This window comes from Canis aureus, chromosome 31 (genome assembly GCF_053574225.1).
Source record: "Canis aureus isolate CA01 chromosome 31, VMU_Caureus_v.1.0, whole genome shotgun sequence".
NCBI lineage: Eukaryota > Metazoa > Chordata > Mammalia > Carnivora > Canidae > Canis > Canis aureus.
The window spans coordinates 26,473,919-26,499,970 of NC_135641.1; the positions used below are offsets into that span (position 1 = coordinate 26,473,919).

At 37.2% G+C, this 26,052-nt stretch overlaps 1 protein-coding gene across 10 annotated transcripts in view; it reads left to right on the forward strand.

The window, feature by feature from the left end:
• The window catches only part of TP63 (tumor protein p63), a 218,115-nt gene that overhangs the window by 99,131 nt on the left and 92,932 nt on the right, over positions 1 to 26,052 (forward strand). The window contains exons 1-2 of one of the 10 annotated variants that reach the window (XM_077880072.1): positions 17,553 to 17,710; positions 18,118 to 18,172. The exons of 7 other annotated variants lie outside the window; for them this stretch is intronic. Coding sequence is in view for 1 of the 3 variants with exons in the window: in XM_077880071.1 (XP_077736197.1) it covers positions 17,669 to 17,710 (42 nt within the window). In the remaining 2 variants the exon portion in view is untranslated. Of the gene's footprint in view, positions 1 to 17,538; positions 17,711 to 18,117; positions 18,173 to 26,052 lie in introns of those variants that run through there. 2 more of the 10 variants (XM_077880073.1, XM_077880071.1) reach the window with 2 other exon arrangements.

Consider the following 26,052-nt stretch of genomic DNA (forward strand, 5'->3'; position numbering starts at 1 on the left):
ACTTGGGACTGAATAAAGGATTGTTTGGTTGATTGCTTGGTTATCGGAGAGTGAGATCTTGGCTCTCATTCAACTAAAACAGAAAATGTCTGGGCAATGTCTGCTAATGTTGATCAGTAGGGTCAGTTCTCACCAACATTCAGCAAAATCATCAATTGATTCACTTATTAGAGTGTATTTGAAACTTTTTGCCGTATAAGACCCTGTTTAATATTTGTATGCCCAACCTAACAGTGTTAGTGGGGATATTATCCTCAGTAGGATGTGATAGTGTATCAGAAACTTTGTTTGCTGAGCACTGTGAAGTGATAAATTGTCCTTTGTTTACATGGCTAATTGTAAGTATTTGGAAACACTCCTTTTATGTACTAAGAGCAGCTAATGAAGACAGTTAAATGAACCTTTATAATGAATCTAGGAGTTCAAGTCAGCTAGGAGCTCTGCACAGTCTGCTAATTTGCTTCTTATCCCTGGCCAAATTTTTATGTATCACTTCCCAAGCAGGACGCCTATTCTGAATGGAATGGCAAGCCAACTTGTTTTTCTTTATAACTTAACACAGTATGCACTCTTTTAGAACGTTGGTGCTGGAACAAGTTTTAGAGATCATCTATTCAGTAAAGGAAATGAAGCTCAGAGAAGTAAAATGGCAAACCCTAGATTACATAGCCAGTTGATGAAGAAACCAGCCTAGCATCTACACGTCCTGATTGTTTGCATTATACTGTGATGCACTCTTTAGAAAAATAAGTGCTGGGGTTGCCCAGGTGGCTTGGTGGTTGAACGTCTGCCTTTGGTTCAGGGTCATGATCCTGGGGTCCTGGAATCGAGTCCCGCATCGGGCTCCCCATGGGGAGTCTGCTTCTCCTTAAAAAGGAAGGAAAGAGAAAGAAAAGAAAAGAAAAGAAAAGAAAAAAAGAAAAGAAAAGAAAAGAAAAGAAAAGAAAAAGAAAAGGAAGGGAAAGGGAGGGAAGGAAGGGAGGGAGGGAGGGAGGGAGGGAGGGAGGGAGGGAAAGAAAAGTAAAGTGCCTGTATACTATCTCTTGGGGAAACTCTATTTCCCCAATCTATATATACCAACTTGAGACCGTCAATTTGTCTTGGATAATGTGAAATAGTTGCTCTCACATTATCATTTTGCCTAACCACAGCATATTCTTATTCGGAGAAATTATCAAGATTCTTCTAATGTGTTTTGGTGTTTACTCAATGCCAAGTTAGGTGCCTAGACTACCATGTTTGATGGAAAGGTAGATTGAATTTCTGCAGCATTTCCAAGACTTGTGCTCTAAGAACATAGCACGCCCACCCCCCACATAATCTTGTCCTGCAGCCTTGGTGGTGTAATGAATTAGTCTTGCACGAGTCTGCTGCTTCTGGAGAGCTAAGCAGGGGATCAAATCCTCCCTTTGTAGTGAGACAAGCTGCCGGAGAAGTGATTGATATTGCAGACAGAAGTAGGACTTCAAGGAAGAAATAAGCAGATAAGTGGGGTAATAAGTAGATAATACTACTACTTTGCACTTAGTGTCTTTTATCTGAGCATCTGAAGGCAGCTGTATCCTCAAACATCAAGGACTCTCAATGTAAAGAGAGAATGGGGTCTCTCCTTTTACTTGGTGGCCTACTCTACAATCCATAAATCAATGAAAAGATTTCCTAAGGAAGACCAGTGGTGAAGATTTTTTTTTCCTTCTTTTCTCTGGGAAGTTAAGCCACCAGGATATGAAGCAATCTCTCTAAAAGTTATCTTGATCTTGATGCAATGTTCTGTGTGCACTTTCCCCTACAATGTTTGAATCTGAAAAAAGAAACTTCTACTGTACCAACTAAGGCATTTACTGTGTTTTTTAAAATCCCTTCTGATCATGTCAGACTCACTCCCTTTGAGTAATTCTCATGCTTGCATTTATATTACTCCTCAAAAATTTCCCTTGTAAATCTTATTTTAGGTCAAAGTCCTTAGACAGTAAATCTTTCAGACAGCTTCAGGCCATTATGGCTCCAAGAAACCATTGTGAAGCGAAGCTGTGTTTAATAAGGTTGATGGGCTCAGTTAGAGATCTGAGTATGCCTTCATTAATTTTGTACACATCTTGTTAATTCAGACAAAGAGTGTGAGTTGCCAAGCCAAAATTGTTTCCTTTAGCAGACCATGACTCAAAATTCAGAAGCCAGTTCCTAGCAGAGTTAGAGAACAATACTGGCTGCTGTGAGTTTTTGTATGTAAATTTGTTCCCTACTTAACAGAGACTAGAATCATTTTCTAGACATTGAACAACCAAAGATAAATACTAAGTGGCATTAAAAGTACTGTTGAACACCCTCTCCATTTTTCTTGCTGGATCAACTCTGTTGTGGGCTCCCCACATTTTTATTTGTTTGTTACTCATAGAAATCTTATGGTTAGGAGAGATCTTCAGGGTCATCAGATCTCACCACACGCAAGCAGTCTGGCATTTTGCTCCCTAATTGTAATATGTAAGTAAGTGGCATAACCTTGGGAGGGAAAGAAGACACAGATTCATCCAGTCTGCGTTCCCTAAACATCAAAAAAAATTTCACTGGATATGCAAAAAAAAAAAAAAACCCCTCAATTCATGGCTGTTTCACATTTTATGGTTTGTCTAAAGACAAATTTGCTTTCTTTTAACAAAAACTATTTCCTTTAAAACAAATTTCATACTTGGCAGAGGATAAAAAAGAACTATGTATATTTAATAGTGCTCCACAGCCATCTTTCACTGTGACTGAATTCTTTCGTGAGCTGATGGTTCTCAAGTCGAGATAGTTAAAGATAAAATGTAAAAGAGATTGTGAGTTTGTATCTGTGTGTGTTTGGGGAAGTAATATGATTAGAACACACAGATATTACATGTATCACTGTTTTGAGAATCTTAATACCTCTATTGGTAATTTTGGTAATTCTAATATCCTCTATTTTTCCCTTCCACTTTATAGATTGTAAACACTTTCTTTTTCTTTCTTTTCTTTTTTTTCTTTTTTTTTTCTTTTTTTTTTAAGTAGTCTCTATACGCGATTTGGGGCTCAAACTCACAACCCCGAGGTCAAGAATTGCGTGCTCACTGACTGGGCCAACTGAGCCAACTGTCCCAACACTTTTTCTTATTTGACAATCCTCACAGGTACCTTGTAAGTAAGGTAACGTACTAGTGATGTCCTCGTGTAATAAGTATGGAAACAGAATTTTCAGTTTTCACCGAGCCCACAGACTTGGCAAGTACCAGAACCAGGACTCTACCCTGGTTCTCTACCCTGCACACCTTTTGACTTGGAGCCATTGCTCTCTAATCCGAGTTCAAAGTGCTTTTAGGTATAGCATCAGATCCAGAGCATTAGTCTGCTATGATGAAGTGCTGTACAAAATCAGTAAATACCATCATTAAATATAACCTCAAAACATCATTTCCTTAATTGATCGTTTTGAGTATAAATCTTTCTACAGAGAGGAAAGAGTTAACAACTATGTATAAATAAGTCATTAGCCATGAACTGAATCCACTTGATTTAGCTTAATATGTAGGTAAAGTTTTTATGACTCCAAATTCACTCTCCCCCAAATCAGTCTTATTTCTTTCTTTTTCCTTCTTTTTTTTTTTTCATCCCAAACCCAGAGGATGCTGCTCTTCCTGCTAGATTCTACTTTCCTTTCAGAGAAGAGTAGAGACTACCTTCTGCACAATTACCTAGATCCTAATGTCACTTTTGTTTGTCTCCTTCTCTCCGTTTAGTTTTGTCTACTTGAGTACGCACTTTGCTTCCAAGCTTTTGTGAGGTGACAACCAATATACTCGGGCACTTCTTCCACTTCTCTACTTGTCTGACACATTTTGTCCTCAGTTTCTACTGTTATGTAACTTTTCCTTTCTCATTTAATTCACATATTTCTTTTACCTTTTAAATGGCCTAAACTTAAATCTGAAAAAAAAAAATGTGTTACCAGAGGGAAACAGAGATTAATATTTACTAATAGCTTAATGTATTTATTAGAAAAACTGTCCTAGTGACCAAAACTTAACTGATTTCAAAGCAGAACTTGAGGGATGCCTGGGTGGCTCAGTGGTCAAGCATTTGCCTTCAGCTCAGTTCCTGATCCCAGAGTCCTGGGATCAAGTCCCACATTGGGCTCCCCACAGGGAACCTGCTTCTCCCTCTGCCTAGGTCTCTGCCTCTTTCTCTGGGTCTCTCAGGAATAAATATATAAAATCTTAAAAAATAAAAATAAAAAAAAAACAAAGCAGAACTTGAGGCAGCCAAATGGGTACATAAGATGCAATTCTAGTACCCTTAGAATATAAACCCTGGTGGCATACATAAACATGCATTTCTCTTTGTGTGTGTGTGTGTGTGTGTGTGTATTTCTCTTAGTTAAAAACAGTGTATAATGTAATTCTTTCAAATAGAAATGTAAAACTGAGAATGATGAGACAATTTCATGTTCACAAACTTGTTGCCAAGTATTGGGACACTTAAGTTCCATTTGGGGGTTTTATATTGTCAGCCTCTAAAATGAAAAAGGTTTGGTTATATGATTTCTAGAGTCTTAATCAAGTCAGGGTTTTTAGTTCTGTTTTTACCAGTGCTTAGTACTGCTCATATCATCATCACTGTAAGCCAAGCATTCTCTTTCATCCCTTATCTTTGGAATACTGCATTTCCCTCCCAGATAAAATGGCAGAGAGCTTTCTCCCTTCCCTGCTCTTCTTGCTGAGGCATGAGAGAAAGTGGCACTCATTATGGGTATGCCCACTTATAGTTCTAGGAAATAATGTGAAAAGAATTTATGAGCAAATGCCTAATTGATTGCTAACTATGGAGACTCATAGACTTATATAGAAGAGTGTGATGGAAAAAAAAATGGGTCCTTGTGGTTGAATCCCTAAATAATCATGAAAACCGAGGCTAGTCCCTGCTAGGTTAGAGTCCTCCAAGGCTAGGGATCTATTAGGAGCACTGGTTTTGCTTTACAGTTCTGAGTGTAAATGTTAGCCCCAGATGGACGGAACATTGAACTCTCTAATTAGCCTCGCAGGTCTGTCTTTAAAGAAACAAGTGTGTAGCATCTAGCAGTTTAAAAAGCCATTCTCTGCATTGTTTGCTGAAGGTCAGAGGGCAAACGCTGTTGTGACAGTTGGGTGGACTTGGCAGGCACACTTCTCTGGAGAGGGTGAGAAAGAGGAGACCAGTTGATGTTAATCTTTGGTGATGGCAATGGCAGAAGACAGTTCCCTCTAATTCTAGAATCTTTTTGATATTTTTTCAATTCACGTGAAAATTTCTGATTTTTAACCCAAGGAGTTAGAAAAATAGAGTCATACGGAATAAGAGATGATCTAGCCCATACCTTTATTTCCAGGGAAGCTAACTCTTAAACCACAAGCCAGATGGTTTAGTTACCTTAAGCATAAGAAAGACAGAAATAATTCAAGCCCACCACAGTCTTATCCCAACAAATATTTCCTACTCCACCTTCCATCTTCCAAGTCCCCCCCATGCTCACCTAACTCCATTTTATTATTCTGAATACAGAATTCCATGTCTTTGTCTTTTGTCCCATGCTGTGGTTTTAGGAATATTTGATTTCTCTTGTCTTCCTTCCAAATCCTGCCCAACTGTAAGACTAAACTCCCTATTTCTTCACAGGGAACTAATCGTTCCTTCTCTCTTGTTTCCATATAATTGTTATTGGAACTTAACACTTAGCATTTGTTTTATTTAGCATCTATTTTATATATATTTAATCCTGACTTTATTGTTTTTTGTGGTTGTTTGGTTGTGTGTTTGTGTGTATTTTCAGAGATGTCTCTTCTATCTGAGGACAGATACTGACTCATATTCTTCTCTTTGAATCTTATTTTAAGACCATGGAGGGTCTCTAATATCCCTTCTAGCACTAACATTTATGACTTAATCAGGATAAAATGAAATCAACTAATGTTTATTAAAATTAACCCTGACTTTTATTATTCTGTTTATATTGCCCAGTTAGGAAGGAGGAGGAGGTAAAACTCAAATTTGACAATTTTCCCAGTAAGTGAACCAACAAGCATTTTTGACCCATTTCCTTCTAGAGTAACAGTGGAAACAAAGGAGAGGTGGTCTGATGATTGAGGACCACGCATGAGTTTTAGTCTATCTACACAGACTTCAAGCTGTTGACCATGACTAAAGAATTCACTATGGTTGCTAAATAAAAACTGAAAGAATGTGGACCATTTGGGGAATTAATTGGGAGAAATGATGCTGAATGTATCTTTTAAAGCGATGCTCAGACTGAAGCATCAGAGTCCGGGTTTGGTCATAATCTTACAGGTTTAGGACACAACACATACTGTCATCAACTCAGCCTTTCAGTACTGTAGCTCAAACATTTTACCCTGAAGAGAATCTATCCAAATTACAAAACCCAGTGAATAAAAAAGAATACTTAAAAGAAGAGAGCATAAGGAGTTCATTAAAATGGGGGTAGTATACCTATTTCATTCATTTGGCACCTGAATTACAAATAATTCCTCACCTTTATTTTTATTTTGTTGTGACTGCTCTGTAGCTTGTGTGTGTGTGTGTGTGTGTGTTCAGATTATTTATAATGGAACCTGACATTGCCACATGTCTCTCCCTTTTTTTTTTTTTTAAGATTTTATTTATTTGAGAGAGTGAGACAGAGCATGAGCAGGGGGTAGAGCAGAGGGAGAGGGAGAAGCAGGTGCCCCACTGAGCAGGGAGTCCGGGGCTGGTCTCCACCCCAGAACCCGGAGAGCATGACCTGAGCCAGAGGCAGATGCTCAACCAACTGAGCCAACCAGGCACCCCACCACATGTTTTTCTGTGATTTGAACACAATAATTTGAACTGTACTGGTTTCCATCTGAAGAAAGGATTTCTGCATTGTTATTAAGAGCTGTTAATCCTTAGTTTCTCTTTACTTTCAAGCAACATCTATTTTAATCCTAAAATAAATTCCTGTCTTTGCTGGAAATTACCTATATTTTTTTAGATGCAGCACTCTTCCTGAGTCTTTTTTTTTTTTTTTTTTCAATCTTTCTGTAACAAGTGTTGCAGAGTTGTCTAGGTAATGATCAATGCAAGTAATGTTTTCTCACAAAATCAAACCAGTGGCCTAGGGAGGCCAGAAGATCTGGCTCAACCACCTGGGTCACAAGGGGCACACCTACTTGGTTGCACCACTTTTTAATCGACTTGTGAATCAGGCTTGGGAAGCTGCAACTCAGTTTATTGTGTCTGTGACAGTAGGAAGCTCAGGAGATAAACAATAAGGGGGAAAAGCTGTTAAGTAGGAAAGTATCTTTGGGAGTCATTTGTGACAACAGGACCTCTCCTCTTTCCTGTGGAGCATGCAAACAAATTGATTTGCTCAGAGACCAGATTCCTCCCCCTTGTTGGGGCATGCATTGTGAGAGGGCAGGCTCTTTTCTGACTGGGCAACCTGTGTGGTGCAGGAGCACATGCAGCCTTAAGCAAAGCATATGTGTGAACTTGAATATAACATTTAACCCCTCTGCTACCTGGTTTCCTTATCTGAGATTTGGAGGTAATAAGGACTGCTTCACAGGTATATCTTAGGTATCACCAGAATGGTCATCCAAGAAATAGAATTTGAATGCCTATTATGTACACTCTCCAAGCTACAGGGATTACAGAACTAAACTGGGCATCATACTTGTCCCCAAGCTCATTGTTTAGTGTGAGATTCATGAAAATAGAACCAAAAAGTAATGAGATGAGATCTACAATCACGCAATATTGCTAGGACTGGGTAATTTAGAGCTGAAAGTAACTGGCTGCCTAGACAACGTGATTCATAGATGCAAACACAATGCTGTGTACACAGCAGACACTCAAGTGTTGAATAAAATAGAGGAAACAAGGTATATGGGTGTTGAAGAACACATTTGAGTTTGCCTGTTGGAGAGAATAAAAGAACCAAGGGGCACAGAGCTGCAAAATTATGAAATATAAAATCTATATGCTCTTAAGCTTCAAAGAATGCTAATACCCAATACTCTTACAGTATAGCTTCAAACTATTCCATCCTTCTTAGCCCATGAATAAGACTATTCAATAAAAGTACTCGACACTATGATAGGTAGAAATATAGACTATTTGAAAGCCAGAATTTATCATGCGGTTCTTACCACAACATTTTCAGGTACTCTTCAAGTTGGATTTGGTTTTCCAATTTGGTCATAAATCCCCAGAGTTCACCTCCAGGCCTTCTTGGCTAGGTACTGCCTTCTGATATTGTGAGTGCTTTACCTTCTTCTGTACTCAGTGTGCCTGGGACAACAATAATATCAGGAACAATTTTCAACTTTATCATTTTTACTTTTATTATTTTCATTTATTTAAATTTTTTAGAGGGGGGTGGAGAGAGAGAATCTTAAGCAGGCTCCATGCCCAGCATGGAGCCCCACACAGGGCTCAATCTCACAATCCTGAGATTATGACCAAGCTGAAATCAAGAGTCCAACACTCAACCAACCAAGCCAATCACGCACCCCTATTATTTTTATTTTTATGTCTTCCCTACTATTATTTTTGGATCAAGGCCTCCAATATCCTATACTTAGAATGAATGAAAATGGTTTTCAGAGACAGGTACTTTTGCCTGTTGTCATAGAGTGAAGATTACAGCAGCCTGGTAGCATTGCTGCCTAGGAGAGTGGCCAGGACATACTGCTTTGCCATTTCAGAGAAACATGATGGCTTGTCAGACTTTAATAGCCTCCACCTCTCTGCTGGAAGTGACAGGCAGGGATAGTGATCTTGGGTCCAGCTAGGGCTTCAGTCTTTTTTTTTTTTCCTTCTTTTGATCATTCTGACTTCTTTTTTTAAAGTGGTGTTCCTTGTTTTATTTTGTGGTAAAGAGTTGTTTTCTGCCCAAGCAGACATTATCCAAATAGTTGCACAGTAAGAGAGTAATTAGTGTCCCTTAGACACCTATGGAGAATCTGAGAATGTCAGGCCAAGAAAGGACTTTAGAAATCCCATGGGAATTGACAAACACTTTATTGTAGTTCTGAGGGACTGAGAAACAGAGAGGCTTTAAGGTCATGTAGCAATTTGTAAGGTTAATATAGTAGAACTTTAAAAATGTATTTAAGTCACCTATACATACACTATTTTTTTATACTTAGGATGTGGACACAGTGCTCATGTGAATAGTGTAACAGAGAGGATGAGTGGAAAACAGGGCTTCAGGAATGGCTTGATCCATTCATCACAGGCCCTAAAGCAAAGATGGTGTACATACTGCAGAAGGATATTCACAGATGGGATCACTGATGTTTTCCCAAAGCAACAAACCAGTGACTTCTCCATCCTCTGAACACATATCCTGTAACTAATAATGAGTGCAGACCACTGAGTTGAAACCCTAAAAGGACATTGGAATTCTCTGAAAGTCTGAATTAAAATAGGCAAAATGTGATTTTTCCCTGGAGTTCATCCAGAATGCCAAAGTTAATGCACCTTCTTTTTATTTTGCCTAGGGTTTTTTTTTTTTTTTTTCCTGGAAAGGGTGGAGATAATTTACATAAGAAAGAAAGCTGAGTTGCCTCAAGTATGGCCTCCAAGGAGACTGAGACAGCCCCACCCCCTTCCCCTGCCACCCAACCTAATATTCTTGCTGAGGAGCAAAAAATAGAGGAACTAAAAGAAGCATAAAATCTCTAGGGATGAAAACGTCATAGAAATTAACTGGTCTATAATATTAACTGCCTCACAAGCTTTTTAGGAAGGAAATACCACAAGGAAAAGATGTGAGATATAAAGTTGATAGGGAAGGTGTCTGTCTTCAGCAGTAGTAAAATCCAGATTATGGTTACATAGGCAAACACAAACTTCAAGGTGACTAGAGTTGTAATAATATAGGCTGCCAAATATATAGGAAAATTAAATCCAATGAACAGATTGGAAAACTGCAAAATGGACAGGGAACTGTCTTGTTTTGTATAATATATAAATTTACCCTCAGAGCCAGAGCTTAAGCCAAAATCCGTGACTCTTGGGAGAATACTCTTCATGCACGATTCTTAAAGACAAGATAGATCGCCTTTCTGTGGTTTTAGGTAGGGAAAATTATTTAAAAGCTAGTATTGTATTGAAATATATCTCAGCGTGGAACCAGAATGAAAGGGGATGTGTTGTACAATTAGCTTGAATTAATATTTGTTCATGATCTATCCATTCAAAAAAAAAAAAAAAAGGAGACTCAGAGGTGAGACCTAAATCACAGTTTTCTGCTGGTGATACCAGAACTCTTTCCACTATTCCAAACTGACAGTTGGCGCAGACCACTTCCTCCGGCAGCAGCCATTTGGAGGCTATGGCAGGAGAAGGATGAAAGTTAGTGAAACACTAAAAAATCCAGTATTTATGGAAATAAGAATTTATAAAAGGTATCTAGTAGCCATGTCCAGAACTACAGATATGAATAAGTAAGAGGATGAAAAAGTAGTAAAATCTATTCAGAACTTACTATAAGCTAATTACTGCCATGGGATTGGTTAGGAAGTTAAATGTTATAATTTGGCATGGTATTTTGATTTTATCGATGAAGGTTCAAAAAATCTAAGTAAACACATCAGTATTCAAATACAACTTAGTTTGATTTGAAGACTTGCATTTCCCAAAGCAGAGCGATCAATGGGGATGGAAATGAATATGTTCATTTTAATGAATAATGTATAATAGCAATGGAAGGACGTTAATTTTGTTTGTGCATTTTTACTCTAAACTATGAAAAATATTTTAAGTAATAGTAGCTGCTAAAGATATCGTGGTAAGGTAAGCTCTGTTTTACATTGTTAGTCTAATGATAAACAGGTATAATATCCAGAAATCATTATAGTAGTATCTTTTGGCCCTTAAAACATTGAATGTCTTTTAATTGAATAATTCAACTCCTAATAATGTGCTTTTTGCTTTAAATTTATAGTGTTAAAGAGAAATAGAAGCAAATGAATGCCCAATTAGTATGAAGTGGCTAAATTAATTCAATAACAATATGTAGCAATTTAAAAACAGTGTTTAAAAAAATACATGTAAAGAGTTGAGTATACAGTCATATTAAAAGGTTAATTTTTGAAAAGAGGCATATGCAGATATTTACACAGACCCATATACATACATAACAAATATATCTTTAATGTATACTATCACAGTATAGAGTAGTATATATCTCTGGAAGAGAATCTACCAAAATTTTAAGTGTTTACCTCTAGATTCTGGGATAAATGACATAGAAGTAATTTTTATGTAATAAAGTGATAAGAATTCTTATTTCAATATATATAATACTAAAAAAGCAAAGAAACTTGGAAAAGGTGACAAAAATGGGTGATATCTTATTAATATGGAAAACACTACTCCAGTGGGGTAGTGATTGGAAGGGAAAACAAAGGACATTAACACATCATTTAAAGAAGAAATGCAAAGAGCTAATTAAACATATTAAAATATATTTAATCTTGTTCATAATCTGGGGGATTCATGTTAAAATAAGGAAATAGTTCTTTTTATTTGTAAAATTGGGAAAGATAATCTTCAATATTGTGGTTCTTATCCTCCTATAAATGCAACCCTTTTGGAAAACAACTTGATTCTATGCCTGTCCAGAGACTTAAGTTCATAACCTCTGACCCAGTACTTTTAGTGGTAGAAATACTTAACATGGGAAAACGCTCATAATAGTATGAAAACTAAACATATCTATATATATATAATTTTAAAACTATACCTATATCTATATCTATACCTGTATCTATATCTATATCTATATATTTGATCCTACCTTTGGCTACAGAATACATACATAAACAGAGGAGGAAGATCGTGGAAACTTAACAGTAATTCTCTTTGAGAAGTTTGCTTATAGATGGTATGCAATTTTTTTTTCACCTTTTGCCTCTAAGTATCACAATTTTTGTAATCTAAAAATTTAAATGCATATTAAAGGCAGTGCTAGGAGAGGATCTTATCTGCATGCATTTGTGTATCTCTTTACCTGGACTGCTTTGGAGTCCTTCCAAAGGAAGGCACTATCTAAATTTGGAGAAGTGGTTAACAATACCGTTATTTTTATAATCATGGAGTGAGGTGTCTGGTGAAGGAGCTATGAGCATGGCATTGAAGGAGGGATAAATATTGGGGTGGGAGGAGGTATGAAGACATAATCTTCTTGAGCAGACACAATCTTCTTGTGTGGATTAGAGGGCCAAAATACAGAGGTTCTACTCTTGATTTCATCATTTAGTATTTGTCTGCATTTAGGTGTCTTCATCTTCATCTGCAAGATAGCTACAGTAACAGTACCTAAATGATAATTTTGTATGAGAATTAAACAAATTTGATACATATATATAATACTTTGAAACATATATATAATACTTTGAAGAGTGCCTGCTCCATTAAAAGTACAAAGAGAGAGAGAATCTAAATCCTGTCCCCATTTTACCTTCTACTTGACAGTTTACAAAGATAAAAAATGATAGCCTGAGTACATCTGTAAGATTTAGGAGGAATTCGGCTCCCTTTGTATGCCTTATAAGACTCATTTTTCAGTCTAGCTAGTGACCCTAAGATGGATATCATCTTGTATCTTGCTTTGGAACTTAGCCTTAGAATAAAGAGAACATTGCTTTGGTGAATTAATTAAGTGGCTTTCAATAGCTTCTATGAATGCTAATTCTCACCTATCCAGAGCAGGAGGGGAGAGAAATCACTTGGGAAGGATTCGAGCTCTGAAAGTTAACTACTGAGTGTGTTCTGTGTTGGCCATCTTTTATGGTAGCTGGCATTGAAATGATATAATTGATTTTGTTCTGCAGCAGCTTGGAAAGTCCCCACATTTGTCAGCTTTTACACATGCTCTATAAAACCCCAATCCCTTTTAACTATCACGTTTTGTTATTCTGACAATTTTCCTTTTGATGGATAATTATTAAGAACTTGAGGTAACTGTACTGAGATTGAAATCATCATTTTTTCCTCTTTTCTATTTTCATTACATACTGTGCATTGATGCCCAAGAAAAGGCATCTGTGTCATGATAGATTCCTGAGGGAAAAAAAATCTTCTAATTCTTTCTTACAGAATGAACTGCTCAATAGAACTTATATTCATCACATTTTTAGACATTTACTGTGATATGACGATCAAAAATGTACTCCAACCTCAAAGTGCATAGCCCACTGGGGAAACAGACAAGTATACAAAATTTGGCATTGTAAGGTAACATTTTATTACTGTTTTTTATATACATTCATATAAAATAAAAGAAGATTTAACTTCAACTAGGGATTTGGAGAATTCCTCATGAAGATGGCATGTAAGGAATATGAAAATGTTTTGATTAATCAGGTAAAGAGAAAGAACTGAGGAACTAGACTGAACAGAAGGGCAGAAATGGTCAGCTGGGGCCAGCATGTGGCAAGCAGAGTGGAATATGGAAAGTGTAGTTGAGAGCATAGCATGAGGCCAGACTGCTTGTTTACTTTAATAAATGTCTACCTAATCCTGGGCAAATTTACCCAAGCCCTCTTTAACTTCTCTTTTCTCTCATTCAGTAGAACTGAGGTCTTCATGAGGGAACCCACTAAAACACAGATCTCCAATCTGTGGCTTCATGAAACCTAAGCATTTCCCTACCCTCTACACCTACCTCCAACCATCGGAGGCAGACATAGATCTAGGAACACAAAATTGCTTCCATTTTTTGGGGTTTTTGTTTTTTACTTTTTAAAATGCTGTAGGTACAATGGTGTTCCCTACCCACTTCACACAGCATGGATTAAGAAGTTCAAGCAAATGTTTTATGTGTACCAAGGACTTCTACACTTGCTTAGCTTTCTTACATAGAGATATAAAATGGAACTATTGATGTTTGGTATATTAAAGATAATATGGCAAGTCAGAGAGAAAAAAATGATAAAATGATAAAGGTAAATTATCTGTTTTGAGTGGAAGTGGATCTTCATTTGTTTCTCATACCAATATAAGTTCCAAAGAGTTAAAAGATTCACATGTGAAAAAAATGTTAAAAACTATAATAATATAAGGTGATATTATGGTTAAAGAATTTCATAATGGTGGGCTGGGAGAAGCCTTTCAAGCTATGTTTGAAAAATAATACATCATAAGGGGAAAAATGATAAATTTGACTATAGAAAAATTAGGATTGTTCTACACCAGAAAAGCAACCTGTAAAACCATATATAAGTTTGAAGGACCAGACACACACATGCACACAGCAGAAAAATATTTCCAGTGCTTATAATAAAGGGTTAATATCTGCAAAACATAAAGAGCTCCTGCAGGATTAACTGTTAAAGGGGATAGGCAACAAAATGTTAATAGTATTATGTCTGGAAGTCAGAGATGTTGAACCCACATTTTAGATGACTACTCTTTCCGGTGCACTAGATTTACAACAGTGGCATTTTCACCCCTGCTTCTGAGGCCATGAAGCTTTGAGGAATCTAGAAGAAAGGGCTGAGAACAGAAAGTTGTGAGCTCTTGATAGAGTTGTTCTGACTCCTATTTGGGAAACTCACTTAAAATTTTTGAGTTTATTTATTTGCAAAATGGGGATAACAATACTGACATACATCACTAAGTCATTAGGGAAATTAATGCACATTGCTAAACTTTTCATATCCCAGGATAGGCATTATTAGTACAGAGTGTGTGTGGGAAGTGGCTTCTCTAGAACTTCCTGCTTAAGTAAATGTCTGTTATTTATATAGTATTTGTGCTAAATTCAAATTTAAATGAATTGGTAACTAGTAGCTTATTTTTTTTATCATGAGAATACTAAAAGCATAAAACACAGTTTTCCCCCACAATACTGTACCTGCTTCTTTAAGTCGTTTAAGCATCTTGATATCTGTACACCTTAATGGCTTAAATTGCGCAGTTTGGAGATGAGCAGATTGTTATATAAATATCCAAGTAAAATAGGAAGGATCCTCTAAATTGCTTCCATGGATTCTAGACAGAGAGTCTTACCTTTGTAATGCTCTTTAGAATCATTTAGCTCTGCCCCTCACTTCACAAAGAAGGAACTTGAATTCAGAGTGATTCAGTGACCTGCCCCAGAGGGGCAGAGCTAAATAAAGGCAGAGCTGGGATTAGAGCCTGCATTTCCTAGTTACTGCTGTAACCCCCAGTCCTGTGCTGTATCCCCTCAGCTATCCAAAGTACCTGAATAGCAGTGGCAGGCAGGCAGATAGATAGATAGATAGATAGATAGATAGATGATAGATAGATAGATAGATAAAGATTCATATGTCTTAGATTTTGTTCAGCATCTTAGTAGCTATGTTAGACACAGACCATCATCCTCAGAACTGACTGTGCTGAAGGCTGAGTTGCTCAATAGAATTTGGCATTTTAGTCTATTGAATCCTGCTGGGAATCTTCGACTTTGTAAAAGATGAAATTTGTTTACATTTGGATAGAACATCAACAACATTTGAGTCTGTGAACCCTAGATTTAGGATTCAAAAAGTTATGCTACCCCACTATTGTACAAAATCATCCAATATTGGCTTTCTGGGCAGTTGTCCTAATGGCATTTACTTTGCAGCATTGATTCCCATGCATTCAGATTCTGATACATTCAGAACTGCCTCATGGGCTGCACAAAAAACAACTGAGACCAGGTCTACACATCTGTTTTTAAAAAGCACCTTGGTTGATTCTCAGGGTCATACAAGTTTTTGAACCACTGGAATAGAACACAGATTAAGGAAGCAATAATCTTCACTGTTGACCTGAAAGTTGTCAGTGGGTATAGAATTTAAATACATGATACAAATAGTTATACTGCATTTTGTAAGTAATTTCTTTTCCTTTTTTATTTTTTTGCCTTGTACCAGAGCTCATTTGGTTAATCACGTGTAGTAAGAAGTCATCCTCCTAATATTTCAGAGAAAAAAAATGCACATTACGTCTGATATAAATTTGTAATGTTACAAGATATTGTCATATTCTTGGACACTTGATCAAATGATGTTATTGAAATTTTTGCAAAAACAAAAAACAAAAAAACATTCCTACCAGTGACTCAGGCTTTAAAATAAATATGCCAATAATCATATCGTCCTTTATGTACATGCCTTTAATGGATGCAAAAATAGAAGTAAAAAGGAGGCAAATCTAAGGTCATGAATACATTTATAAACTCTGTTTCTAAAGTTTATATACTAACCTAGCCTGGCTTCTGATTCTCTTATCTTCTTACCTTTTAAATTTTAGAAAAAAATATCTAAGGATTTATTTCTAGCTGTCTTGGCTAGTGGTACCTTGAGGCAGGACAGAGGGACTTAGCTTTCTAAGCGGGGGTGGAGGTGAGGAGTCATGTTTTGACATAGTTCTGACTGAATTACATGGAATACTCAGCAGTAACAAGAATATTTTAGTGAATCTAACAATAACCATCAGGGTACCTCTCATCTTCACTAAATTATGGTAACCAGGACCAGGTTCTATAATAATGTTCTTCTGTATCTATGTATATATATTTTTAAGGCAAAGGCTAACTGATTTCTCATACTTTAAGATTTATTCTATTTATACTTTATTAACTGTTTATAGTAAAAGATATTACCTTTGAGCATTAATTAAGAAACAATAAGTAAAGAAAATATTTAAATAGATAAACTTGTATCGATTCCTAGTCCTAAGAACTAATGATAGAAAGAAGTGGTGCTTTTTTTTTTTTTAATGGGCTTAAAAAAATGGGCACTTTTCCCAGGATTTCTATTTCCTGTACATAATGTGGATGTTTGTTTGTTTTTACAAGTTAACGGGACCAATGGTTTAAATTGTACTTTGATTATGTTCTGAAAAAAACTAAATGGCTTGTGTTGGCATAACTTTGTGTTAAACCACTGGCATTTCTCTGTGGAGAATAAATTGAAAACTTTTTAGCTATCATGCAGTGGATTTTAATTTTTATATTGAGAAAACATAACCATGGATTTGAGTATTTAGTAATGGATTTGAGTTTTTAGTAATTAGTTAGAAATTACTAACTTTATGTAGTCATTCTTAAAACTTGACATCTAGTTTAAAAAAAATAAAATAAAAGCCTTCCAAAAGCTTTCCCTGAAGTTTTACTTTTCAATTGCAAAGGGTAAAATAACCTTCTGAAATGCCTTCTCTAAGTCCTGGTGGTGGTACGGTCTGTGGTTTGTTTGGGGAGATTTTGTTTTGTTTTTAAGAGAGAGCACTTTCTTATGAAAGACAAGGGAAAGTTTTACCTGTCTCTCTCCTGCTTTTTTTTTTTTTTCTTTCTTTCTTTTTCTTTTAAAGATTGGTGATAAGGAATTCTAACTACTTAATGAGATGGGAGAGGCCTCACTCCATTGGAGTGGAGGACTCCAGGTGGAAGTTGATGGATTGGACAGGTAAAGAGAAGAGTCCCGCCCCCTCATGCCTATAGTTGGGTATATATTAGGGAACCTAAAATTATGTACAGAGAGAGAAAGAGAGAGAGGGACTTGAGTTCTGTTATCTTCTTAGTAGATTCCTATTGTCAGGGTCTCAGAGGGGGTGGGGGGGTTGGAAAATCCTGGAGCCAGAAGAGAGGACAGCGGCATTGATCAATCTTACTGCTAACATGTTGTACCTGGAAAACAATGCCCAGACTCAATTTAGTGAGGTAAGGATTTTAGATTTTAGCCCTCCATTTAGAGATGCTTATTCAGTTTTATTTTTTAAATAAAAGCTTACATATTTGTGGTTCTTGGTCACCCAATGTAATGTTTTTGCAAATTGTGTATAGGAATCTCCTTTTCTTGGTTAATGTTTTCTGTGGTGACTGTAAGATTTTTTTTCCTTTAAGTAGGAGATGAAATTAATAGGAGAAGAGGGAGAAGAAAAATTTCTGGGTGACATTATGTATTTGAAGAAACCCAATATTCAGGAGTTTGTAAAATCATTTTTTGTAAGAACAGACTGGGAGATCAGCTCACATTCTGCTAGATACATGGAAATAACTTCTCTGTTGGGTATTCACAAACCAGTAAGACAAATTAGTTGACTGTCTTAACTCAGTTAAGTTCTCAGTTCTATCTCCAGACTTCATCCTAAAAGCAAATGAAGCTTTTTCAAAATAATCCAGGTGAGATTTTTTTTTTTTTAAAGCCATCTTCATTTTGAATTCTATCAATCCAGAGACCCACCTAAATCCTCAGGGGACTTCATTCATGTCCCTATTGTCTGGTGATTGACTTAAGACTTTCACTGTGTAATGACAAAATTATTTGGGGGTGATGGATTATTAAATATTTATACATGTGTGCATGGCAATGTGTATCATAGCGTGTAAGATTTTATGTAAGGAACTGATGGTTTGCCTCTCAGATCGCTCCTCAAATTTGTCTCAGGGATTTAAATCACTGGGCAGAGGGATACGGAAACAAAACTCCTGAAGAGACTGCAAGGCTTTGAGGAAGTTTCCTAAGGTTGAGGGAGGTCTAACAACAATATTAGTTTACATTCCTCAGAATAGGGCAGCTGTGTTGACACTAATCAGATTGGGGGGGGGGGGTGCGCGCGGGTGGTGAACGTGAGTTCAGTGTTTCGGATGAAAATGCTTGCAGGCGAATGCTTGGAAAAGTAGACTGGAGTGCTCAACCTGAGCTCCTTAAAAATCAAAACAAAGTGCATAGGACTCGGGTGCACACGGCAAAAGGAAGAGTCGCGCGAAGGGCACCAGAGTGGGGCCTGCCCTGTCATATTGACCATGCTATTGTCTAGACACCTGAACTGTGTAAATATAGCAGGGGAAATATCGAGTTATCTGCAGAAGGAAAAGGAAGTGCCTATTTTCCTTTAAAACATTCAAGCAGGCTTGCTTGTCCTCAGTGGAGAAACTTGAGTTTCTTGTTTTGCTTTACCATGGAAAGGTAGCTTAAAATGTTACCAAACGGTTAAAAAAAAAAAAAAAAATGGAGGTGACTTTAAAGATGATCTTGTGTCTATGTGATCCCGTGTTGGCCAGTCTGAATCACTAGAGACGTGGTCTGGCAGTCCTATCATATCTGACTTTGTGTTTGTTCACGAGTTTTTTCACACCTATATTTATAAGCAGGCTGGGATCTGCTTTTGTGTCTAAGTTGGAGGGGGTACATAGGGAAGGTGGTCTAGAGATGTCTGTAAGAAAAGTATGAAGTTGCTGCAACATGGAAAGTAATGACTATTTCTCAGGAAGGGAAAAACTATGTAAATGATTTGCTTTAGGAGATACCAGTAAGAATTCTTGCCTTTTATGGGGGCAAAAGAATCATGTCGTATGTGAGCGTATAGCAGACTTATGGTGAGAGAAAACACCTTTCCGTGGGTTTGCAGTTTCAAAACTTTGGGTAAATGTGTATAATTGGGTGTCCAAGTTGTCTCTTTTCTCTTGGAATGCTGCTAACATGTATAAGAGCGTATCTCTAAAAAATATGGCTGAATTTCTCCAACTTCCTGCATCTTTTCGTATATTGCTGTGGTGAATTTTATATCTTTCTACTAATGTGTATATTATGAGTAATTTTATAGCTTGATTTTCATCCTGTTGCTTAAAAATGGCTTTCTTTGCTATGTAGTGTTACGTTTTAATATCTTGTCCTCCGTAAAAATGCAGCTCTCTATCTGACTAGACAAAATGTCTGGGACCGCATGGCCCTGAGAATCCGGAAATTTAATACAAAAGTTGTAGTGTTTTAGGATTCATCTTGAGATAACATTCGTTAGAAACCATTAATACAGAAACAGTGATCTATTATCGCACAAAAATATTTAAAAAATGGACAGATGAAGAATAAAGAAGCATGTAACTCCCATGAGAGTGAAAATCACTTTGAAACTAGAACCCAATTCTCTAACTTCAGTAATTTTTAAGTTTAATTTGTTAGTAACGTCTTTGGGCCGATAACTCCAAAACAATCTAAGAAGACCGTTCTTTCTCTACTCCCTGTTCCACAGATTTCCAATTCTCTCCCTCTGAGCAGAGGTAGATTTTGGGAAGCTGTTCGTGAACAGGCAGGGGCCCGGAAGGGAGGAGAACATGGGCAGGATGTAACAGGCTCGGCTGAAGGAGCCACCCTTGGGTTACAATGGAGAGAGTCTTCCAGTAAGCACCTCTCCACTGTGCCATGCTTGGAATGGTGCAGCCTCTGGGACTGTCTTAGCCTGAGAGGGAGACTCAAAAGAAGGGAAATTCTTCATAGATTAAGTTTTAGTTCAATTTTCTTGCTAAACAACAACAACAACAACCACAACCACAACCCTGGTCTCTGTGTGCGTCTACATGTGTGCGTGTGCACGTGTGTGTGTGTGTGTGTGTGTGAGAGAGAGACACAGAGAGAAAGAGAGACAGAGAAACAGATTCTCATATCTTTCTTAGAAGGACATTTGGGACATTTCTTATTAAAAGTCTATCTGGGTTTCTGTGTGAAGATGGAAAGGTACTCAGGTTAATGGGCTCCTGCTTTCTAAAACTAAACAGGACATCAAGGCTCATATACTGAGACACGTCATTTTACAAATCAAGGTCAAGAATCCCTCTTTCTGTAGTTCAGAGAGCTATAGGTGTCTAAATCAGCCCCATTTACTTAATTTAACCTTTTTCATGTCAAGAGAGAGAGAATTCATTCTGAAAAGGGCTATTGTAATTCCTAGTAAATGCTCCAAAAATAAAAAAAAAAATTGTATAAAGAACTGATGTGCAAATCTACTTGAGAGCGAGAAGAGTAATTGGAAGGCAGCAGTATAAGATCTCAGAGTTCAGGACCGTGCCATTTCACTGACCTCTGGGCCTGCGTGGTCAAGGGAACCAGTCTTTTCTATCCTAATGCTGTCTCCAAGAGACATTTTTCCCATGGGAGTGATTTTTCTCTTAATAGTTAATAAATGTATTATCTCAAGCTTTCCCATCTCATCCATGTTTGAAATGTTTAGCGCCATAGGTAAAAGCATAGTAGGGAAGAAGCAGAAGCTGCAGATTTAATTTAGCTGTCAGCCAGCCTGTGTTCCTCACTCCATGCCATGGTCTTAGATTGCATTGCTTGTTTTACAATTGGTTGCTCTCAAGCCCAGAGGGGACTGGGAGAAAGAGATCTTAGATCACAGATCATAGATCATACTTTCTTTTGCTACTATTGGAAAAATGAGTGGTGATAATAAATCACTTATCCTTTACCTAGATAAGGAAAAAGCATGTTTGGTTTGTTTTGTTTTTTAGAAGAGCAGTGATCCTCGACTGGTATGGAGAGTACACTAAGAAACATGAATGAATGTCTGGTTAGCTATGGCAACCAAAAAAGAATTGGTTGGGTTTTCGTCATACCACATGCATCTCCTGAGTGCAAAGTTACTAAAAATTTTTTAGACAATGAGTATGTATGGAATTTGGATTCTATATTCTTCTTATTAAGGGAGCTAAGTCTGAGGTTAAGAGATTTTATATTTATCAAGGAAGGAGATGGGTCAAATGGATGAGAAGTATGTTGTCACAGATGTTCCTGAGCTTTCTTTGAGGTGCATAGGATTGCTTTGGGTGAGACCTGAGCTTGTAAGATAGAGGAATATAAGTAAAAGTCCTCCCTTCATAATAATATTTTGAAAGTAAACTCCCCCTCCGTTGAATACCCTAATTTATTCTTTTAAGTGGTTTATGTCAATAAACAAGGAAGAGTGAAGACAGATACCAAAAGATACCTTTGTGAAAAATAACTTGTTTATTCCATAAAAGCCTTACTATTCTGAAGATGAAGAGTTTTCCAAGTCCAGTGGACTCAGAATTTTCTTTTGAATGTATGATGAAAAAAAAAAAGGTGAGATGACTGATAGACCATTATTGTTCAGTGCCAATTTAGTGGACGGAGTCACCTATGCAGGATATCCAGTACAGTAATAGATTTGGGTTCGGGAAGAAAATGGATTGAAGTGTGAAGGTCAAACAGTGAATCCAAGAATGAAGCTATGGCCGTAATTCCTAATCTCTTAAGAACACAATTTGGAGGCATAAGAAAATAGTAAAATGTAGGTTATTGATGTGCTACCTCTCTATACATTTTTTAATTTTCACTGGTGCCTTTTCATTAAGTTGAATTTTGTCAATAGTCATGAATACCAAGTATTGAATGAGGAGATACTTAGAAGTCCAGAGGACCGACTTACTCTTTTTAAATAAGTGTGTACTGAGCATCCGTTATGTATAAGATGGTGTGTAGGATATGAAAATACACCAAGAAGATTAAAGTTCACAGAGGAAATGACCATATACAGTTATAATACAGGGCAGATCTTCATTGTCATATGAGGAGTGTGAGCTAGATAATATAAAGAATCAAAGAGAAAGAGAGTACCTTGAAACAGGAGGGTCAAGAAAGTCTGTATGTGTAAGTAGAATGCAGCTGCACTTGGAAGGTCAGTTAGAACTTTCTATGTCCTTGAAATATGAGAGGGAAGGAGGATTTTGGGTGAAGAAACAAGCATCAGCAGAGGCATGGAGTTGGGGTGAATGCTGGTGTACTCAGCAATGTCAAAGAGTTCAGATGGAATCGAAAGCATGAAAAAATTAGGAAATAAAGTTAGAAATGTCAGATAGAGTGACTCATGGAGGGCCATGTCGCATGTAATAATGTGGCGGTGATAAATCATGGAAGGGTTTTGAACAGAGGCTTGGTATAATTGGAGCTGTGGCAGGGCACACTTGGGGAGGATACATGACTCTGCTCAAGACCACCTAGGGGTATAAAAATGGGTTTCTCCACATTGCACATTGGCTATCTGTCTTTGCAAGAATATTCACTGCTTCTCTGGAACCTTTGGAAGGGTAGAAATGGATTGCGTCTGAAGTCTTATACAAATTAGGTATTCTCCGTGTGTTGCTCTCTTTAATAGCTATGGTCTCTGCCATGGATAAGTTGGTTTTGGTTTGTCCTAATTTATGCTTGCTATTCAAATGTAATCACAAATAGAGCCACTTTCGCTTTCGAAAAGTGTTCCATTTAGAAGACAAAGCATATGATCACCCTACAAATAAAGACCTGCTCTTTCATTTCATATTTTCCCCAACCCCCACCCCAAAATGGAAAAGTTAAATAAATTTGTTTGTAAACAAACACAGTAGTGCTCCACAAACTTAGATTTATTTCGTCCACTTAGATTATTTCCCCCACAAAAGCAGCATTTCCCTACAACCCAATATTTACTGAGAGTTAATTAAGAATGGTCACAGTGCTAGGCACTGTAGGGAAAACAGAAGTGAATAGGTTGCAGCCACTGGTATCTGAGAACTCACAATTCTCTAGTGCACATAAGGTATTAAAAATGACTTCAGTATGAAATAGAATGTGGTAGGAGACACTAAAGGCTTTCAAAGATAGTGAAATAGGTTCAAACTATTCATGATGAAGGTAACATTTCACTTCATTTAGGGACCAGATTTTTGCCAGGGTGGGGAAGGCAGGTCATTCTGGGTAGAGTAGAAAATTATTACAAATACAAGGAAAAACTTCACAGGACCAGATGAAAGAGCATGATATATTGACTGGGAAAGAGAATGTTGATTTAAATACAGATCTGTATTTAGTATGAATGTCAAAATGAAAAGCTGTTGTAGAAACAGCAACAAAATATGGTAGGGACTTCTATCTTACTAAGAACTAGAACCTATGAATATTTTGAGAGCATGGACAATGTTCAGATTTAGAGATTCAAAACACTGTCTACATGCTGCAGGCATGACAAGTATCATTCTGCAGGGAAGGAGAAAAATTAGCCCAAATGTTGGGGCTGGGTGAAGTCGAGGGTTTCCTGATCTCCCTCCTTAGACCTATGTAGGGATAGATATGATATCTTATCCCTAAAAGGACCCAGTAATTACATTCTTAAATTATCAACACCAAGAACAAAATCCAGACTGCTTCTTTATGTTAATTAGAATTAACTTTATTAAATAGTCACCTTAGAATCAGGATGAGAAGACCATTTCTCTGGTCACTGCTCTAAATGCAAATAGTAATGCTGCAGCTAAATGTGAGAGAATACACCAAGTATGATATTTGTTGAAGATGAGAATCACAATTGGGAAATAATAGAACAGAAGCAAATATGAATGTCCCATTTAAGAAACAAACACCCCTCCCCCAAATTAAACAAAAAAACAATAAAAAAAATCAAGATTTTGGTATCTCAAGTGAAAAAATCTTTACCATATTTTTTTTCAAATTTCATTTTGGATGAGGATACACATTTGCATTTAAGATTTGAACAGAAATATGAGGGGAGGACTTGTCTTCACCCATATTAATATCCTTTCCTTCTCCACTCTCCTTCATTACTTCCATCTCACCCAGGAAGAAAATGTAGACAATTAAGGAGATAATAGAGGGGTAGGTTGTTGGGGGAGGTAACTCAGTGACTTGATTTAAATGCAAAGAGGCGGGCAGGAGGGAGAATTGGCCCTTCAGATAAGTGGGGGGAAGTCCAAGCTTGTGTCTCATTCCTGTGTCTCCTTACACACCTAATCCTCCATTAACATAAAGTGGATTTTGAAAATATCCAATATTGAAAAATGATTGTCCTGCTTTCAACTCTGTACAGACATTCAGGGAAACAGTGCAGTTCCAGAAATCACCAAATTGCTTATAACCTCCTTTGCAGAACTAAATAGTTAAATAAAGTGCCTGTAAAGTCTTTTCAGAAACAGTATTTTATAGTTCCCCATATTGGGTTTTCTTACTGGTCTCATAATCTAGCACACCTATCCTATTCAAAAGGTATTCCTTTTTATATTCTGAAAAAAAAATTCTTGGGAAGTTCTCATTGCTAAATTTATTTCTTATTTGATAATGACTAAGTTTCTACACCCTGCTTAAGGTTGTTTTTCAAAGACAAAGTAAAATCAGGCTGTTGTGTAGATGGCAAGATGGCTTTACCAGGTGATATTTACCTGTCAATTTGAAATTCAGTAACTGGTGTTAAGGGAAAGCAGATATTGGTTCTAGGTAAGGGAATAACTGGCAACAATAAAACATTTTTGGAATGTTAGTGGATGAGGGTAGAGTGTAAATTGATATCTCATGCTAACCCTGTGATCTGAATTGCATCTTGTCTGTGTTTCTTCAATGTTAAAAAAAAAAAAAAAAAAAAAAGATTTCCTTATAAAAGCCGAAAGAGGGAATTTTGAGTCAAGCGGTGGTGTGTTGCCAGAGGCGGAAATTTATGAAACACTCTCGTCAGCTCTTCTGGAAACACTACAAAAGAAATAGTTCTACTTTCTTATTGGTGCTAAAGCCACTAATAGGTGCAGTTTAGTATAATACCCCGATGAGAATTACCACCCCCAAAGTCAGCTTGCCTTGGAAAGAACTCCATACAGGCATTTTCTTTTTCCTTTCAAGCTTGCGCAAAAACACCCAAAGGGGCCATTTCCAATCCAGGCAGTGAGCTTTCTCAAGTTTATTCTTTCTCAGATCACAGAGACAATGGAGAATATGCCCTGTTTACTCAAATCAGTCTGGATTAGTGTCACTCTATTGATGGAATCAGAATTAAAAGGAAAACCATTACCCTCTCAACGGGCAACATCAGATGTTTTGGGAATGGCTTGATTACTTTTAAATAGACCATGGGAGACTGTCACCAGACTAAGGCTGAGGACTCCACAGTTAGACACAGTGAGAAAGAGAGACCCTGGGTGAAGTCCAAAGCCCTTAATAAGCCTGAGGCTGGGAAATGATTTCCATAGCCAGTCCCAAAGTGCTTGAAAGGCTGAAAATCAGAATAGTAAATTTCCAGAGAAGGTACTTTTCCTGGCTTCTTTCTATAACTCCAATACCACCCCACAGATATTTCTCTTCAGGTCAAATGGTTTCTACTTTTTAAGGCCCTGCTGGGAGGCTATTTCACCTTTAAACATTTCTCACCCTCCCTGACCACACACACACACACACACACACACACACTTCAGAATAACCCCCCTTCCCCTTGAACTCTCCTGCACAT